General features: G+C 43.8%; 2 protein-coding genes and 1 pseudogene across 2 annotated transcripts; all 3 read right to left on the bottom strand.

Moving 5' to 3' along the window:
* Nucleotides 1–9,275: 9,275 nt before the first annotated feature.
* LOC115691835 (UDP-glycosyltransferase 73B3-like) lies at nt 9,276–11,156 on the bottom strand. Its single transcript, XM_030618569.2, has one exon. The coding sequence runs from the start codon at nt 10,935–10,937 to the stop codon at nt 9,480–9,482; it is 1,458 nt and encodes a 485-aa protein (XP_030474429.1). The 5' UTR covers nt 10,938–11,156; the 3' UTR covers nt 9,276–9,479.
* A 627-nt stretch (nt 11,157–11,783) lies between these two features.
* On the bottom strand, nt 11,784–12,107 carry LOC115691836 (uncharacterized). The gene has a single exon (XM_030618570.2). It carries the CDS (start codon nt 12,105–12,107, stop codon nt 11,784–11,786), a length of 324 nt encoding a protein of 107 aa, XP_030474430.1.
* A 4,191-nt stretch (nt 12,108–16,298) lies between these two features.
* Nucleotides 16,299–20,119, bottom strand: LOC115691867 (UDP-glycosyltransferase 73B3-like; annotated as a pseudogene).
* Nucleotides 20,120–20,629: the final 510 nt, after the last annotated feature.

Raw genomic sequence — 20,629 nt, 5'->3', positions numbered from 1 at the left:
GCGAGTAACGGGGGAATACCTGAGATTTGGGGAGAATTCCGACCTTTACATACACCTGCTCATATGCAAAGATTTGGCCGCCTCACCTATACCTGCTCATAGGTGAGTAACGGGGGAATCTTCTCGAGATTGTATGAAAATCTGTGATTTGGTGAACAAAGGGGCTAGCCCAAGTGTTCAAGGGTTCCTTGACAAAGTACCTGGATATCATCAGAGGTACCTGAAAAAGCTTGATCAATAGACACCTAAACATCATCAAAGGCATCTAGAGATCGCAAAAATGATCAAATGTGGGACCTGACGATTGCTCGAACAGGTTAGGGACACCTAGATAGTCATAGACATCCTAGGGATATAGATATACTTACCTGGCGATATCTCCAACTCTGAAGGTGTGTCTCCTGTTAGACACGGTTTTAAGTAACATGTAATATGCATTCGCCATTAAGAACACATATACACATGCACTATGATTTTCGACTGATTTTCATGCACGATGGTTTTGTCAAATCGGTATTACAAACTCCGCTGGGGAACAATCATGACAAGAGAATTCGAACTTACAAGTGGGTGTCTTGAAAATGCCGAATGAGGGACTTCCGATCTAAAAGGGCTTTCTCTCATTCTCATTGAAAAAGGCTGATTTATGAGAATCACTCCATCTCACCTTCATCATGTGGACAAGGGTCCGAGTATTCTCGCAAGCGGTACGACCTTACCAATATGAGAGGTCTTTGTCAGGACCGTAACATGGGCTTGGTCAATGGCTTAGCAAAAGGGGACTCTTTGAGTCAAGGCTATTGAAAGAACAATACTCCGCAATCGTCTCCGGGTTTACAAGTCAAGAACCCTGCAAAACGAGATAGAAATGGACTTGCTCGCACTTCTTTGAGCTAAGCTTATAAACATCTGAATCCTTCGTTAGTTCAAGTGCCCTAATCTGAAGAGACTTTACAAGGGATGTAACGTAGGCTAGGCTCATGGGTTGAGAAATGAATGGATCATTAGGCTCAAAATGTGTATAATTGGGGTGAATAAGTTGGTGATCATCTCGGCATTATCACCGGTCCTCTTTTCCGCCAGGGATTGTCTTCTCAGTAGATGCTCCATTGGCCTCGAGAGCTTATCACTTGACTCCTTAAGACTGTGGATGACTTTGACACATCTTAACATTTTCTACTCAGAAGTTCTCTCCTTTTTCTTCATTTTTTCATTCATTCTCTTCTTCTTCTTTTCTTTTCTTTTTCACGGGCATTGGCCTTGCTTTTACCAGGCACACTGCTTTTTCATGCCCCCTAATTTTTCTTTTTTTCATTTTTGACTTTTGACACACTCTGTTTACAATGCATATATTGGCCAGCCACCCTTTGGCTTGTTTTGACCAAATGACTAACATTTGGACTTTCCTTCATCTTCTATCGGCGCTCCGGATATGCTGCGTGGACAGTGATGGCTTTTACCCTGCCTCAGTGTGGGGGATGATCACCAACTGGGTTTAAGAAACGAATTTGCAGGCTCAATTGAGCTTAGCAAAGGATAAAGTGTGTATAGGATAGAGAATGAAATGCTCTTCGTCATTCTAAGGCACTTGAATTTCGTGTGAATTCATCTGAAAAAAGCAACACTCGAAGATTGATGCAAGTGAGAGCAAGAAAATTTCTACTCATTTTTCAACTTATAATGCTGACTTACCTCCAGTTTGCCCCAATGTGGGGTGGTTCTTGACAGGGGTAATTTGAAAGAATTTCTCCAAGTGTTTAGGCTCAAAGTGGCAAAACAATGGATAACTTGTAGTGTTTGGGATAGAGAAATGAACTGCCTCTCGTCATTTCGGTTGCCGTACCTTTTGCGATATAACCCTTTACCTTGCAGACATGGAATTTTTCCACTCAACTCACTGGGGATTAGTGCATGGGACTGTGTATAGGATAGGACTTGCCTTTCATCATCCCGATGTACCTCATTCGACACATTCAAGTCATTCCACATGAGTTATCAGATTGTCTAAATAGACTTCTCCTTTGAAGTCAATGATACTGATCGACAAAATAACCATGCAGAAATTAAAGCCAATGCAAACATCTTAACTTGAAATTGGTTGAAACCATTTATTCATCAGTGAAATGTTTGCAATTCAAAGGTATAAAGCCAAACACTGGAAACTTTTGCTGCAGAATGTCAGGTTTTATCAAGGATAATACATCTTTACAGCATCAGAATTAACAAGATTGGAGAACTCACGACCATCCATTTCTGTGAGAATCAGGGCACCTCCGGGAAGCACCTTTTTTACCACATATGGGCCGATGTAGTTTAGGGCAAATTTACCCCCAGGAACAGGAAAGACTGGCAGTACCTTCCTTAGGACTAGATCATTTACCTCGAAGTGTCATTGACGCACTTTTTGGTTGAAAGACTTACCTACTCATGCAGCAACTGAATCGGGCATTTCGTCTCACTCTCAGGGGGATTTGCCCCTCTCTTCGCTTCTCTGGGTTCCTCCGCATCACCCAAGTTAATAGTGACAGTTTGGTCTGACGTGAGAACTTTGGACCTTTCATGTCGTTCTAGGCCACGCAGCATTTCCGAGGAATCTTCGAGTTCGTCGGTGTCATCGAGATCAGGCTCGGCGGCACATAATTCATCAGATTGGACCGTTCCCATACCCTCACGTGTCACAAGATTGCCCCTGAAACATAAAGTAGGGGGTTCAAAAAGACAAACAAAGCTAAACAGTTTTTTTTTTTTTTAATTTTTTAGTGATTTTTCAAAATTCTTTTCAAAAAAGTTTTAACGCGAGGGAACATGAAGAAGCCCAGGCCTCAGAATTTTCCTTGGACTATATTTTCTTTTATCGGTTGGATATCATCACCGGGCTAGTTTGGTATACCTCAACATGTCCTCAAAACGAAAATAACTTGTAATTTCATTGATTATTTCAAAATGAATTACATTTATTGAATGGAAATTGCAACAACCAAATCCTAGAAATGAAAATGGAAAGCAGCGCCCGAAACGGGGCAAGTCCTAAAAAGCAGTAAAAATTTCCACGCAGGGGAGTGTGCGAAAAAGTAAAAGTTTTACTCTTGTGGGCCTGTGCCCATTCCCTCTAACGGTCCTTCCTCGATAGCTCCAACGAAGAAATCATCAAACAGGGCAGTGATTCCATCCATTGCATCATCAGAATTTTCTGTCATTAGAGGTGTTGGATCATCCATACCTCCCCATCCGTCGGGGATAATATCACGTGGGTCAATATAGAAGCTTGGGGGAGCCGAGTATTTCACATAAAAATCGAACTTGCCGCTCGGTTGCCCCAAAGTGTCGATCACCTCTTTCTCTTCATGTATCATTCTTGCTGGACTCGGGGGTGTGGTCCGGATGTTTGGAACTATGAGAAGATCGTCTCGGCCTTGGCAGAGCCACGAAGCACGGAATGTGAATGCCCCAATATCTAAGAGATCCTGAACCTTATGCTTTAGAACATAGCAGTCATCAATGGAGTGACCGACTTCTCCCAAGTGATAGTCACACTTTTTGGATGGGTTGTAGTTGGAGAACCGCTCAGGATTAGGCTGTTTCGGCTCAGTGGAAAGCAAGCCCTTTTCCCAGAGGATCGTCAATACTAGGGATAGAGACCCGGGGAGAGGAGTGAATTGTCTTCTAGCGCCTTGTCGTCGATTAGAGAACGGGTGTCTCGGTGGGCTATCTTGACATCCAGGGAGTAGTCGTGCTTTGCTTTGCTGGGGGCGCGATGTTGGAACGAGTGGATTCCGATTACCTTGTTCGTGCTTTACGAACTTTGGACGCAGGGTGCTCAACTCCCTAAGATCAGGGGACTCAATAGTATTGCCAGGTACGACTGCTTTGTCATTTGGGTCGGTGCTGAAGGGCTTCGTTTGAATCATCACCCTTGGCCATTGAGGAAAGGGGCGGGTCATGGTGAGTTGTTTCAAGCAGTCCGACAGATGCGCAGTTTGCCTCGTGAGTTGTTGGAGGATGACAGAGGCCTGCTTCAGGTCCTTCTCGATATTAGCAAGGCGGTTCAGCACTTCACTCTGATTACTTGTTTTCTCTCGTGGCCAGGCGGGAACGGCCGGTGTTCGACGATCCATGATCATTTAGCTCGAGTATCAACTTCCTCGCGGTGGTGGCTCACAGCTAGGGGCGTCTCGGCTTGGCGGCTAGCAGACGTATGAGGCTCCGAGAAACAAAGACACGGACGGCGTTTATGTAGAGAAGCCGCAGTCGCCGCGAGAACAGCAAGTGGTGGACGGAGCTGCGGTTTGTGCCGGGCGGTGAGCTCACGGTGGCGGAGGAGCAACAATGAAGGAACTCGGCGAGGTTGCCCCTTGGCGAGGCTCGAGCGACGGATCGATAACTGTGGATGATCCGTAGTCACCTAATTTAAGAGAAATGAACCAAATAAGCACATGGTCAAGACAAGGTTGGTCCATGACACGCTTTCTAGTCTTTTTCATTCTTCGTTTATTCATAAAAATACTCGTATATGAACGAGACTTTATGGAAAAGTGCTCTAAGCAAAGAAATATAAATAACACTCTAGACACAACCTAGGAAATAGACGCATCGAAATCCCCAATCATAAAATTAGGAAAACCAAAAATTAAGACTCCCTAGAAACTATGAACTGAAAACAAACTCTCTGAAATTTTTTTTTCGCCATTTTTGTTATAAAAACGATAACAACCTCTTGTGAAAATAATTACCCAGGAAATAAATTCTCTAAAAAAAAGGCTTTCTTTCTTTCTTTCTTTTTTCTTTTCAAAGGACTCAATGATTATGGCTTTCAAATTAAAACCTACCTAGACCTGTCATGGATCACCCAAAAAAATACGAGAAAATAAGTAAACTGCAAGATAAAGGTTCAGAAGACTTACTTCACCTGGTAGGACCATGGCAACCACATAGACATGCGTATGAAATGTGAGGTTCGATTTCTATCTAAACTCTGGCTTGCAAAGTGGAGACGCGAGGATTACCGAGCTAAACCAGTCATGATGGTGGTTAGGCTGGGATACCCCTTACTCCGGCTTAGTCAAGGAGCCGACCCGGGTTGCAAAGGGTGCAACCGTGGTGGGAACTCAATGACACCGTGAAAGAACTTTCGGGACCAAGGAGGGCGACCCGTACCACGCGGGTGTGGTCGGGGTGTCCGCTGTCTCAGTACCATCCTAAACCTGTGCCGCCCAGGTCCGGCAGCGGGTAGTGTGTGCGGTGTAGTGTAAATGCAAGGCATGCACAACATGTTATATCAAACAGCGCTTCGTGCGTAAAATAAACCATACATCCAAACACCTCCCTGCAAAACAAGGGTTAACAATCACGCCTCCCCTTATACCTCCCATTCTGCAAAAACATTTAACACTTAAAATGTTAGGGACGTACCTGGGATCCTCGTTGCCAAACAAAAATGTTTTTTTTTTAAAAAGAAAAATTGGCCTAAGTCCACTAAGAGTTTTAACTCAAGTCCCCAGCGGAGTCGCCAAGCTGTCGCGACCATAAAAAAATTCCTCATTTTTCGGGCTAATGGATTATTAAGACTAATCTTAACTCGGGCCCTCCCAAGCCCTACCAATTCGCAACTTTGAGTTTAAGTTTTTAACATGCAAAAGTTTTTATGCTCGGAGTCGCCACTAATCAATTTATGGTAGGTTGATTAGAAACCTAAATAAAACATAGGGAGATATGTTTTATTCCTACGAACCAGAGATTCTAAGCCCGGGGACTTGATTACGCTAGATCTGGTCTAACGCCCTTTCGGTACCTTTTCTTTTCAAAAATGTTTTGGCAGGCAGTTTGGATCCATTTCAACTTAGTTACTAACATGTGAGGTGTTCATGCGAGTGCGCAAACCACCAATTTAACACCCAGAAAGCATTAAATAAATTGCAAGTTTGGAAGAATTACTTACCTGGAAGCAACGTAAGCATCTGCATTGTTAGCTAGAAAATCACATTGACACCCTAATATGATTTCTAATTAACAAGCAATTCACTCAATTTCTTTTTTGGATTTTCACTTATTTAAATGAAATCTAGCCTATATGCAATGACATGCGATTAATGCAACCTAGCATGCAAACTATATGTCGTGCGACGACGTGACCTATTTCTAATGACAGGACGAATGATTATTTTTGGTATTTTCTCAATTTAAATTCGGAATAATAAAAATGCCTAAATTAACATGCAAACTATGATGACTTAATCTACCCTAGCATGATTTCTTTTTAGGATTTTTGTTAAAATTCGAAATAATGAATTACTTAAATTAAGAATACAATCTATCCTAATCTATCCTAAAACAATTCATTCTTCTTTTTTGGGATTTTCATGGAAATTCGAAATAATAAAATAACCTGAATAATCTATTAAGATTAGAATATTACTTAATTTAAACTAGGAAATAGATCATCTCAAGTCCTAATTTAAATTAAACAACTACTCTATCTTCTAGATATATTTAGGATTCCTAGACATGTGAAAACTCTAATTCAAATCTATCTAATATTTTTTTTTGAATTTTCTGTTTATTTGAAAAAGGAAAGCAATTAAATAAACAAGGATAGCAACCACATTCAAAATGTCCACGGGATCCGCCATATTTGTTTCAAACTCGGATTAGGCACAAAAATCAAACTATCGGTCATATCTATAGGGTTATAGATATCGACGGAAAGCCGATTATTCAAATTTGGAAAGCGGATAAAAATCATTATCGTACCCAAGTGGTTATGGATAAGATAACGATTTTCCGTATCGCCGCGTATCGTACCTTAGGGATAAGGTCGGATAGTCGTCCAGATACGTTGCCAAATTAGGAATGATTCCTAATTTTGGGTGTTTTCGAATATTGTGGATATCGAAAATATTATCCTAAGATATCTAGATATCCACATGATATTCACGAAATATTCAAACACCCATATTAGGAAATTAAATATTCTGAAAATATCGGATAATGTTGAATTACCTAATTGCAGATAATTCCCAAATTCGAATTGTGGATCGGGATCGGGCTTTGCGGATCGAGACGGCGGTGGTGGCGACGACACGGTGGCTCACGGGCGTCGAAGACGGCGGGGGCGATGACCGGCTGAACAGCAACTTGGCGGGGGCTCACAGAATGCTTGGCCGATGGGGCTGCTCAACTTCGGGACGGCAGCCCGACCGCATGGGGTTGGGACAGCAGCTCTTCTTGGCGCTAGGCTCGCGGTGACTATGTTCCGTGGTGGTGCTCAGCAAGAAAACCCTGAGGAACGTCAAGAAACCCTGCAAAAGAGAAAGAGCCGCTCGGGTGGGCGCAGCAACAGCAATCGTGGAGTTGCTATGTCGTCAGCTTGGATACGTCAGTGAGGACACGCGGCTGCTCTGGAAAACCTTCAAAGGCATGAAGGCGAGGCGACGGGAATCACGATCGCAGCAGTACGCGTGACAGGATGCATAGCGATAAACGGATCTCCTGGAAGTTGACTGCGTCACCGAGCAGAAGGAACCGCAATCCGCTGGGCTGTCCGTTGAATATGCGAAGTCTCCACTGTACTTCGTTCAGTAAGTGGCAGCATCCTCTTTGGCCAATGGACTTCAGTGTGAGTGCTCCACTGACTGAGAACCCTTTGACTTATGCCGTGAGTTCTTCTTCTCCTCTATGGTGCGGCTTCTCACGATTTCTCTTTTCTGTAATATCGCGGAGCTCTCTTTGTGGCCGTGTATTCAATGTGTGGCCCCCTTAAAATCCTGACCTAATGATGTATATATAACACTAATCTAGGTTAATTAGATGGGCTCTCTAGTCCTAATGGGCTTAGGCTTGGGCTTAGATTTTAATTTAATTTAAATGGGCTGAATTAATTAAGGATAATGGGCTGAATTAAGCTCAAATTAAAACAATCGAGCCCGTTTGACTTGTAATTCCCGGCCCTTGCATTCCAAGCGAGCCGAGTCCCATTCGATGAAATTTAAGCTCGTTCGTCACCGCCGGTCCGATGCAAAATGCAATTAATCTAAAATGAATTTAAACTATATGTTATGCAACCTAAATATTTTTGTTTAGGGGTTAAAAATTTAATCCCTAATTTTCTATACAAATTACGACTAAATGATACGCCAAAATTTAAGTGTCAACATCACGTTTTTTTTCTTGGTACTACTTAGCACTTGATCATGCAGGAGTATATAGTCTTGTAAGGTAGTCCGTGCTTATTCCCATCCACGCTACAAGATTGTCCCGCTCATAAATCCGGCAGTATCCCAAATTTCCCAATCAACGAAGACAGCTTAATTTGTCGTTAGATCACCCAGTCATTGTACAAGACCTCATTGCTTGCGTGGGATGAAAGAACACGTCCTACCATCAATCCATATTCTAAATCCACAATTGCATGTATATATACGATCTTCATTACATTACTGTACAGTCCATGAGCAATAAGAATGAGATTTGAGCTAATGCATGTATGGCTCCCGTTTGGGCAAAACTGCTACTTATGTAAAGCAATTGCAAATCTTTTTTAATAAAATCTTTAATATTACGTAGAGCAATATGCTAAAACTATTTGCGAGATGTTGCAGTTACAAAGGGTGTTCGTCAATTAACTTTTTGAAGCCAATATATCATCGTATTTCACAGTTATAATAGTCACAAAAACATTCATTAAACTTGTATGGTCGTGCTTACCGTATCAATGTTGAACTAATCGATTCATTAGATTGGAATTCTTCAAACGTCAGAATTAATAAATCTTCACGCATGAGGTGAGCATTTTCCTTTTGTCTATGGAATTAAACTTGGAGAACTTGTTCTAAGTTTGAAAATGGTGATTGATCATGTTAACGAGTGGCCTCAAGGAGAATAGCACCGATCACACATAGGTGACCTTGATAAGTAGGAAATAATGTCTCGAGTTATATATTTCTCGGGCACCTCTTCCATGTCCAAACAATTATATAATTTAATATGCTAGATTAAGATGTGCAGCGGGAACAGCATTGGAAGTCCAAAACCAAATTGAGTATGCCTTTGACAATGACGAGTTCCGATGTGGATGTGAGGTTTTCAATGTGCTCGCATCCGCAAGATTAACATAGATTTTATGTGTGGACACGAATTCTTCAGCCCTTTTAGCCACTTTACATTCTGTAGATATGGACAAATCATTCGATCCAATGGCGATAACCACGTATCCCGCCTATTTAGTATTACCCTCCTAATCACATCTCTCTGAATTTCATAGTGTTAGCTACATGGAAGAATTTGACTAAATGGGTAATGCCACGTCAGTAGAACATGCGGGATTACTGATGCATGAGATACTTTGTTCTACATTAGCAAAAGCACCGAGAATAACATATTTTCTTGGTCCAATTATCTCTTACTATGCCAGTAGGTTGGGAGAACCTTGTTACAAATGTTCCTCCAAACTCAAGAGAAAGTATTTATCTCAAGTCAACATGATTTTAGGTGAGAAAATTGATAAAAGCATCTAAATCAGCCACTGCACTTGCAGGGAATCCACCCTGAAACATGCCACTTACCTTGGCAGCTCTTTCCTTCACCTCTTCATCACTCATGAGCTTATCAATTCCCTTCACTATCTCCTCCTTCTTGACCATCACCAAGTCATCATCTGATACCCTGTACCCCACCTTCAGATGGTGCGCCACCAGCTTGGCATTGTAGAACTGGTCCCCCCTGATGGGCCATGCCAAAAAGGGGACCCCGCGGCCCAGGGCTTCCACCGTCGAGTTCCACCCGCAGTGCGATAAGAATCCGCCCGTCGACGAATGGCTCAGTATCAGGAGCTGCGGTGCCCATCCAGTTATTATCAGGGCCCGTTCGCGCACCTTGGCCTCCAGCCCGTTAGGGTAGTACCCTTCTCTGGACCCGCCTGAGCCCGGTTGGATCGCCCATATGAACGGCCACGCGGACCCTTCCAACGCCTTGGCCAGCGTGTCGTATTCCTCCGTCGTCAGCCCCACGGAGCTGCCAAAGGACACGTAGATCACGGAGCCGCGCGGCTTCGAGTCCAGCCATCGGATGACGTCCTCCTCGGTCACGTTGCTTTGCTTGCTGGGTCGGATCTCGCGATCTCGGACGAGAGAACCGGATGACATCCAGTATTGATCCGGGAGAAGTGGACCCACGCCCCAAACGGGTTTGCCAACTTGATTGGCTAGGTAATCAAGAAATGGACCTTCGAGATCGTGACACGTGTTGATCACCAACGCGATAGAGCTCTCGGTGGGATCCACCCAGTATGGCTTTTCGCCGGGCATCCTCGGCGGCCCACCCAGACCCAAAGGCCGAGAAGAACCTGGACCCGTGTCCGAACCCGCTCCATGCCCCTGCTGCTGGCCCCACTTCCGCAATCTAGCCACGCTAGTCCGCCTTTTAAGATCCGAAACCGTGAGCCCCATTTCTTCGGGTAACCCAGGAAGCAAACGGGTCTCCCCGGGCTCGATGTCCAGCGGGCTACCCTTCCAGGCCGCGAGATCCATCGCGGCGGAGCAACCTCCGGAGGTGAAAAATCCGACCGTCCGAACTCCAAACTTGTCGAACACTTCAGCCGCCCAGCCACTTATGACGAGAACATCAAGCACGGCGCAGACGGGCCAGGTCGAGCTCCCCAACCGGGCCGTGAGGAGCTCCTTGAGGAAGTCAGCGAGCTGGGCCTTGCCACGTTCCATATGGAGTTGAATCCCGTCGCTGCCGCCACGCGGCGGATCTGCCGGGACGACGATGACGTCCGTGAGAGGGTGGTCGTGGAAGGTGGAGGGGACAGAGGAAGAGAGAATGGAGGAGACGACGAGGGTGGCCTTGCGGTTTCGGGAGGTGACGAGCTTGCACAGCTCGATGCAGGGGAAGAGATGGCCTTGCCCGAAAGCCGGGAGGACCCAAATCTCACCTCCTGCCATTGGTTTCGGACCAATCTATTCGAAAGATACAAAATTTGAACAACTTATGTACGAGAGAAGCTGTTGACTAACGGGTGTGAGCGTGGCAATGGCGGCTTTATTCGACTCAGAGGTCGTGGAGTTGGTTACTTTTGTCAAGGCTAATATATCAAATGAACGGAGATGAGTACGTAATCGCTTACGCTTGCTTAGGGAGTGATGATGCTTCTTTGGATAGGTGATATTTGGAGAAGGATCTCGCAAGGTTAGTTGTCTTGATCATGTAAGTAAGTGCATTAGAATACTTAAAATTTATCAGAAAATGCAATTGAATTATGGAACTTTCAAAAAACGTGCGATCAACAAAAAACTTGATTGAACCAATTTGACACTTTTTAAAGACTCGTTTTGAAAATTTTAGAACTCAACCTTTTGAAAATTTTAGAACTCAATCACACTTTTCGTGTCAGTGAGTTTTGTCCGTCCCTCTCTCTCTCTTCCTCCTATGATACTTCGCCTTTTCGTCGCCACCACCATCGGCTTCCCGTCCCCAGCTCCGAGCCCGAAGCTGCCATCGCCTCCGCCGGCTGCTTCTCTGTCCAAGAGCAAGTGCTCGATGGTCAGTGAGCTTCGTCATCTTCTTTTTTTAGCTGTTCTTGGCGTGTCGATTGGCTTCCTTTTAAGATCGGAATACACGACGGCCATTTCCAAGGGCAGCCCGGGAATCAAGCGAGCTTCGCCGGGCCGGACGTCGCCCGCCTGCACCCTCCACGCGCCTAGCTCCATGGCCGCTGCGCACGCACTGAAGGTGACGAAGCTGATCACTGGGACGTCGAACTTCCAGAGCACTTCCCTGGCCCACCCCACCTAGAAATCCACGACCGCGCACACCACGCGCGGCGGGTCGCTACCGGCCGTCCGTTTCTCCAGGTGGGCCAAGAGATCCCGGCCGGCGGGCTGGTTGAGCTGGTCGGAGACGTGCATGGGAGGGCCGGAGGAGCCGGCGATCTGGGCGACGGCGACGAGGGGGTTGGAGGCGAAGAAGGGAGGGATGGCGGAGAAGAGATGGGAGGGGATGACGAGGGTGGCGAAGTAGCCGCGGCGGGTGAGGTGGAGGCAGAGCTCCATGCTGGGGTGGAGGTCGCCTTGCCCCGGCCCGGTGACGACGAAGATCTCCGCCGTCGCCGACATGGGAAGCTTTCGAGGAGTGACGAAGGTGGGTGTCGCGGATCAAAAGGAGAGGAGCGAGTCAGCCTGAGTCTTAAGCCTTGACTGGTTGGATCGTGGGAACGAACTTCTTCTTTCTATTCTCATGTGGAGAATGAAGCAGAGAAAAACAAATAAATATATAAATAAATAAAAGAAAGTGCATGGACCGTTTGGTGAGATCAATATTACACTTATTTCATAAGTTTCTTCTTCCTTGCTCTTTATAAATTTTATGTGTCAATATATGCAGAATATATCATATGATGTTGCTACTTTATTAATACTTTCTATTTTCTTGATAGTTTTGTTACTCTTATTTACTTATATTTGTCTGGTTCTTATCATACTGATTGCTTTCTCTGTAATCACACACATACACGAAGAAGGAGAAAATAATTTAACGGGGTTCAATAGACCAGGGAGAGAACCCTTGGAAGCCTACGTCCATGATGGGAAACTCCTAATTCTTCATGTCACCTTGGGGATTTCATTAACTTTACATAATAAACATGAATATATATTAGAAAGACAGATATAGTCGTTATTTCATTTTTTATTGATTTGAGCCAAATCTGCTACTAAATTTGAACTCTAATGACTAGTCACACTTATCTTTCGAACACTTCCCCTCCAAGTTGGGACAAGGATGTCATCAGAGGTCAGCTTGATCATCACTAGCTGAAAATTTTTGGTGGAAAACGTTTTAGTAAATATGTCAGCCAATTGACCTTCATTTTCTGGTGTATGGAGTCTCAATTGTCTTGTCTTAAACTTTCTCACGGATATAGTGACAATCGACCTCTTTGTGCTTGGTCCTTTCATGAAAGATCGAATTTGAAGCAATATGAATTCTTGCTTGATTATCATAGAACAATTTCGAAGGAGTTTGAAGCTTATTAAGACCCAATTACTACAACAATAAACAAAGCCAGACTAATTCACATGTGGTTGAAGCCATGGCTCTGTACTCAGCTTCCGCACTTGACCTAGTTAACACACTTTGCTTTTTGCTCTTCCAAGTGACTAGGTTTTCTCCTACAAAGGTGCATAACCCCATCGTGGATCTTCCATCTGTGGGATTTCCAAACCAATATGCATCAGCATAACTTTCAATCTTTGTGTGACCATGATTCTTTATAACAATGACACGTCTAGGGCATGATGACTTTAGATATCCCAATATATGGTCGACCAACTCCAAGTGACCTTAGTATGATTAAGAACGACTAGTTTATAAAATCTAAATTTAGTAGTAGATTTGGCTCAAATCGATAAAGAAAGAAATAACAACTGTATTTGCATTTCCAATAGATATTCATGTTTATCCCCAAAGATGAATTCTATCTTATTTAAAGATAATGAAATCTCCCGAGGTGATATGAAGAATCGGGGATTTCCCATTGTGGATGTAGGCTTCCAAGCCTCTCTTTGGTCGACTAAAGAGCTAGTCATTTTAACAAGAAGAAAGGAGATGATCAAAAGCTTTTTTAAATCAGCAGTAGAATTAAGCAGTGAATAGCGACTTCAATAGCATAGGCACCACACTCGAACCTAGCTCTGATACCTTGTTTTCTTTGTAATCACACACACATGAAGAAGGAGAAAAGGATTTAACGTGGTTCGGTCGACCAAGGAGAGGACCCTTGGAAGCTGACGTCCACAATGGAAAACCCCCCAATTCTTCATATTAACTTGGGGAATTTCATCTCTAAATAAGACAGAATACTTTTCTAGAGATAAGCATAAATATCTATTGGAAAGGCAAATAGAGTTGTTATTCTTTCTTTATTGATTTGAGCCACATCTTCTATTAAATTTGGACTCTGCCGACTAATCGTCTTTATCTTTCCAACATTGATAGAATATGAACATGTAAAAAAACTCCTGATATTTGATATATTTTTCTTGAATGAGATCTCAAATCCAATGATGCCTATCTTGGAGAAGGAGTCTTTCTAGCCTAACTCTAAAGAAGAGTGGCATACCCCAATGAAGTAGAGGCCTACCAAAAAGAAGTAGTTGCATAGCCCATTGCAAAAAAGGGTCGAAGTCTTAAGTGGTCTTAAGTGCTTCAATTAAAAATGCCTTTTCGTCTGCTTTTAGTCTAGTTGTAACATCCTTCTCAACAAATTATTTCATACCTTCGCCTATGAATCTCTATATATTAGCAAATTACCCCGACACCTCCCAAGGAAAATTCTGAACTGAATTCCAAATTGACAAGTTAATGTGAGCTTATCCATGGGTTATACACTATTCAAATAAAAATAAATTTTATGAAAGATCCTGGCTTTCATGCTTTGGTGAGTCTCCGAGATCCTTTCGATAACCTTTGTTGTATTGAAGGAATACCTATATGATTTGATTGATTGTGTAAAGCCCATGTTAGCAAAGGAATTAGTTTCTCACATGCAATCATTCCGCTTACTTTGATAAACTAGCAGCTAATCTTGGCTTGAGATCTTTCATCTTTCTAGGAGTTGATATCACTTGTTATAAGATGGAAGTCTATCTTAACTAGATCAACTATTCAATCCAATGATAGTGTAGCGTATATCCCATCTCTATTGAGATACAAGTGAGCTATTTCTTTGCAAGAATTGTGCTCAATTTTCAAATGGGGCAATGCCGCCAAGATCTCTTCATTAGTTGGGTTGGAGGCTGGGGTTGATCTGTGTAAGAGCAGGGTTCATAAAGTGAGACCAATGAAAAGAATAAATAGGATATATTTGTTTTGACTTAAAACGAATAAATCCTTATATCTTTGATTTCTATATATGAGATGCCAAGAACTAATTTACGTCAAAATGCTCATTTGGTCTTGATCCTTATGGAATGAAAAAAGGGTCATGTTCGATTTCACTTCTCCATAGGGGTTCTTTTCACCCTTTTCTTCATGGTACTACATCGCTGTTGATCATTGAGGAGTATTTAGTCTTGTAAGGAACTCCGTACTAATTCCCATTCACGCCACAAGACTGTCCCGCTCACAAATCCGGCAGTATGAACATAGACAGCTTAATCTGTCGTTAGATCACCCAATCATTGTACTTTCTTCTCAATCTATTTCCCGCAATGACCTCACTGCTTACGTGGGATGAAAGAACCTGTCCTACCATCAATCCATATTCTAAATCCACAATTATACGCACTTGTAAGATATTTATTACATTACTGTACAGTTCATGAGCAATAAGGATGAGATTTGAGCTTTATTCCAACCGATTTGCACTTTCTTGATAGTCTTATTATTCTCCTTTACTTTGTTTGTCTATCTGTATCATGTATAAGAAAGATAAAAAAAAGAAATACTACAAGAAATACCTCCATAATGTTGTTTTCTATTGTGTTTTTTTGCTTTTCTTATTTTAACATATATATTTATATTTATAGTAAAACGCTTTGCAGTGCAAATCTCTTACGTAAAGCACTATCCTAAAAATAGTTCCGAGATGTTACAGTTGCAGGGGCGTTCGTCAAATAACTTTTTGGAAGCCAATATATCGTCGTACTTCACAGTTATAATAGTCGCAAAGACATTACATTAAACCTATATGGCCGTGCTTACCATATCAATGTCGAACTAATCGATTCATTGGATTGGAATTCTTCAAACCTCGAATTAATAAATCTTCACGCCATGAGGTGAGCATTTTCTTTTTGTTTCTGGAATTAAACAAGGAGAACTTGTTCTGAGTTTGAAAATGGTTATTGATCATGTTAACGAGTGGCCTCAAGGAGAATAGCACCTATCACACATAGGCCGCCTTGAGAAGTAGGAAATAATGTCTCGAGTTATATATTTCTCGGGCCCCTCTTCCATGTCTAAACAATTATTTAATTTAATATGCTATGATTAAGATGTGCAGTGTGAACAGCATATGAAGTCCAAAACCGAATTGAATATGCCTTTGCTAACGACAAGTTCCGATGTGGATGTGAGGTTTTCAGTGTGTTCGCATCCGCAAGATTGACATAGACTTTATGTGTGGACACAAATCCTTCTGCCCCCTGTAGCCACTTTACATTCTCTAGACACAGGACAAATCATTCGATGCAACGCCGATAACTGCTTATCCTGCCGACTTAGTATTACCCTTCTAATCACATCTCTTCGGGTTTCACACGAAAGAATTCGACTGAATGGGTGATGCCCCGTTAGTAGGACGCGCGGGATCACCGATGTATGAGATACTTTGTTCTATATTAGCAAAAGCACCGCGAATAACATATTTTCTCGGTCCAATTATCTTTGACTATGCCAATAGTTTGGGAGCACCTTGTTACATATGTTCCTCCAAACTCAAGAGAAAGTAATATTTATCTCTGGTCAACATGATTTTAGGTGAGAAAATTGATAAAAGCATCTAAATCAGCCAGTGCACAGGCAGGGAATCCACCTTGAAACATGCCACTAACCTTGGCAGCTCTTTCCTTCACCTCTTCATCACTCATGAGCTTATCAATTCCCTTCACTATCTCCTCCTTCTTGACCATCACCAAGTCATCATCTGATACCCTGTACCCCACCTTCAGATGGTGCGCCACAAGCTTGGCATTGTAGAATTGGTCTCCCCTGATGGGCCATGCCAAATACGGGACACCGCGGCCCAGGGCTTCCACCGTCAAGTTCCACCCGCAGTGCGATAAGAACCCGCCTGTCGAGGGATGGCTCAGTATCAGGAGCTGCGGTGCCCATCCGGTTATTATCAGGGCCCGTTCGCGCGCTTTGGCCTCCAGCCCGTGAGGGTAGTACCCTTCTTCGGACCCGCCAGAGCCCGGTTGGATCGCCCATACGAACGGCCACGTGGACTCTTCCAGCGCTTTGGCCAGCGTGTCGTATTCCTCCGTCGTCAACCCCATGGAGCTGCCGAAGGACATGTAGATCACAGAGCCGCGCGGCTTCGAGTCCAGCCATCGGATGACGTCCTCCTTGGTCACGTTGCTTTGCTTGTTGGGTCGGATCTCGCGATCTCGGACGAGAGAACCAGATGATGTCTAGTATTGATCCGGGAGAAGCGGACCCACACCCCAAACGGGTTTGCCGACTTGATTGGCTAGGTAATCGAGAAATGGACCTTCGAGATCGTGACACGTGTTGATCACCAACGCGATAGAGCTCTCGGTGGGATCCACCTAGTATGGCTTTTCGCACACCCCAAACGGGTTTGCCGACTTGATTGGCTAGGTAATCGAGAAATGGACCTTCGAGATCGTGACACGTGTTGATCACCAACGCGATAGAGCTCTCGGTGAGATCCACCCAGTATGGCTTTGCGCTGGGCCCCGGCGGGGCCATCCTCGAAGGCCCACCCGGACCCGAAGGACGAAAAGAACCCGGACCCAAGTCCGAACCCGCTCCATGCCCCTGCTGCTGGCCCCACTTCCGCGGTCCAGCCACGCTAGACCGCCTTTTAAGATCTGAAACCGTGAGTCCCATTTCTTCGGGTAACCCGGGAAGCAAACGGTCTCCCCGGGCCCGATGTCCAGTGGGCTACCCTTCCAGGCCGCGAGATCCATCGCGGCGGAGCAACCTCCAAAGGTGAAAAATCCGACCGTCCGAACTCCAAACTTGTCGAACACTTCAGCCGCCTAGCCAAATATGAAGAGAACATCAATGATGGCGCAGACGGGCCGGGTCGAGCTCCCTGACCGGGCCGTGAGGAGCTCCTCAAGGAAGTCGGCGAGCTGGGCCTTGCCACGTTCCATCTGCTGGTGAATCCCGTCGCTGCTGGGACGTGGCGGATCAGCCGGGACGACGAGGACGTCCGTGAGAGGGTGGTCGCGGAAGGAGGAGGGGACAGAGGAAGAGAGATTGGAGAAGACGACGAGGGTGGCCTTGTAGTTTCATCGCTAATTTGATTTCCGTCGCAAATTAGCGACGGATTTGCTTTCGTCGCTATTTCCGTCGCAAATTTGCGACGGATTTGCTTTTGTCGCTATTTCCTTCGCAAATTAGCGACGGATTTGCATTCGTCGCTAACGTTCCGCGGCTAAATCCTTGTTTTTTTTGTAGTGGAAGTCTTCTGCAGAAATGCTTCTCTCCTCCATGGTCCTTCCACTAAGCTTCTCCCACATCTCCAGTTGTCTTTGGGACAGAATGTTCTCTGGTGACCTTAGGTACACCGTTTTGTTAAATGTTCTCGGATCATCAATCGTTTTAATTGTGGACGTTGCATTGTCATCTTCATCGAAGTAAACAGCTGCAACAATAATGCAGTATCAAAAACTTTCACGAGTTACCAAACAGAAATTCATACGTACTTGTGACTTAACTGGGAACACAAAGTGTTGAACTTGGCTAAATGACTCACCCAAGCTAAGGTTTTCGACCTTGATAGAATTTATGAGAAGTCGAAAATATTTTGTGAAGTCCTGATTTAGACTAGATATATCGAGCTAGTGATCGCCCTTCTGATCAAGTACACGTGTAATCTAATGAAGATGTTCAAGGATACACCTAGGAGGATACTGGTTGATTAGGTAAGCCTTACCCCATTATTGACATGAGATAAACATTTAAAACATGACAACCTCACCTAACAAGAAATTGGTGAAAGATTGAATCCTATATTTGTAATAAAATTTATAGCTCCCTCACACTCCAAGTTGACATAGATGAATGGCCTACTTTGATATGAGTTGATCATTTCACATGGTAGCATTTGGGACCTACGTTGGGGTTTGGGGGTTGTTGTGGCGAGAAGACATCAAACCTGAGAATGAAGTTTCTTAATGCCCGTGTTCCGATTATTTTACCACTTAGTCAACCCTTTTTTAATAAGTTTACCGAAAATATTACCATGTCTGTATTGTAAATGGGGAACATGTTTTCCTCCATCTCTAGTTGGAGGAAACTTGCTCCAACCAATCTTTTTATTGGTGGATTACAAATATGGACATCATATGGTTGTGACCTACTATTCAGAAATATGGTTAGAAGAGATTTTCTCAATATGCCTAAAGTAGGTTTATGCACCTTACATACATTTGACGTTGCCTCCTCCATATAGATTCACAGTGTCTTTTGGAGCAGGGAGACTCGATAGTTAAGAGAGATTGCCCACAAAATAATTGGCAAAGCAGTTGGCCGACATATATGTGCAGGGAATTTTAGCTTCCTCGATTGCTTTTCTCACCTCCATTTTCTCATTGAACGTGACCCTTCCCAGCTCAATTGCATGACCCATGAGGGCTGGGTCCATTCCGAACTCCGACGGCAGGAACCTCTACAAAGAATTAGCAAACATTCAAAATCTCATTAGTATTTGTTGCACTGCGATTCTTCAACATGATCTCGACGTGACTATACATTAGCAAAATTGAAAAAAAGAAGAAGAAGCAGCTTTGGGGGGTAGAGAAAGAAATGCACATATTGTGACAATGATGCGAGAGAAATGGCGTTCTTAACTGAGCCATGTCCGCATTTCAAGAAATAAGAAGATTTGATTGCAAAAATTGAGTGAATTACTAGGGGCGAGCAACAGGAACCGCTCGGACCGCATTGCCAGTAGGTTATGGGCGGTTCCTGGAGGCATAGATTCGTTTCTCGATTTCATAAAATTGGAACAGATGATTTTCAGTGGGAGATGGAATAGTCCACCCGGACCGGTCGGGCCGGACCGAATTGATTATTATTTTTATTTCTTAGAAATATATAAAGAAGCTCTTTCCCTATTTCCTCTCACGTCTCTCCCTCGTGCTCGCTCTTTCCCGCTTGAAAGCGTGGAAAAAAAGAAGAAGATGCGCTCGCCTCTAGACCCAGGAAGACGTTTCAACTCCATCTCTGCCTCTGCTCCAACTTCTTCAATTCCAAAGCCTAGCAGTAGCCCCACTCCGCCCTACGTCCTTACAGCCCAACCGGCTGTCATTTTCCCCGTACTTACCCTCTTGCCCTTGCTTTCCTTCGATGGCGAAACCAATGTTCCCTCTCTGTCCTCTGTCATTCCCGACCCTGGAGCAATCCCACAATGCCACTGTCTCCCAAATTTCATTACCGACAAAACAAAACTCGTAATTTCTTAAAAACTCTCCTCTCTCTATATATCTCCCAAAATCACAAAACCTCCTACGTAAAGAGCCTCCTCCTCCAGCCGCTACCTGCCATGTTTTCAGAAACTTTATGCACAAAATACAATATGAGATTGATTTCATTGGACCACCGGGAACTAGTCCCTCTTATCAGATTCTCAGTTCTTACCTAGAAATCGGATCGCCGTGGAACCGATCACCCCTATGAGTTAGGAGAATCAAATTAGAAAATCAACACAAGTTAGAGAAGGACATTTTCGTTTATCTTAATTCATTCATGACAGGAACATCAGTACAAGAATTTCTTCACAGCACGCTTCGATCGCATTAGGCGCTCACACAACCGAATGGATCATCTGTTTATCTATCTATAATAATATAATAAAGTTGGAAGATTATGACTTCTCTACTAGAACTTTCCATTTTGCAAACTCTAGGAGAGCAAGTGATCTGTTCAAGTTCAGCCAAAAAGG

This window comes from Syzygium oleosum, unplaced genomic scaffold, assembly GCF_021117445.2.
Source record: "Syzygium oleosum isolate NSW1041296 unplaced genomic scaffold, Sole_v2.1 Sole_v2.14, whole genome shotgun sequence".
Classification (NCBI taxonomy): domain Eukaryota; kingdom Viridiplantae; phylum Streptophyta; class Magnoliopsida; order Myrtales; family Myrtaceae; genus Syzygium; species Syzygium oleosum.
The sequence above is the reverse complement of the archived record's forward strand: the minus strand, read 5'-3'. Positions and strand labels throughout refer to the sequence as shown.

Excerpts from the sequence above, each read along its gene's own strand:
- LOC115691835 (XM_030618569.2), bottom strand. The coding sequence starts at position 10,937 with ATGGCAGGAGGTGAGATTTGGGTCCTCCCGGCTTTCGGGCAAGGCCAT.
- LOC115691836 (XM_030618570.2), bottom strand. The coding sequence starts at position 12,107 with ATGTCGGCGACGGCGGAGATCTTCGTCGTCACCGGGCCGGGGCAAGGC.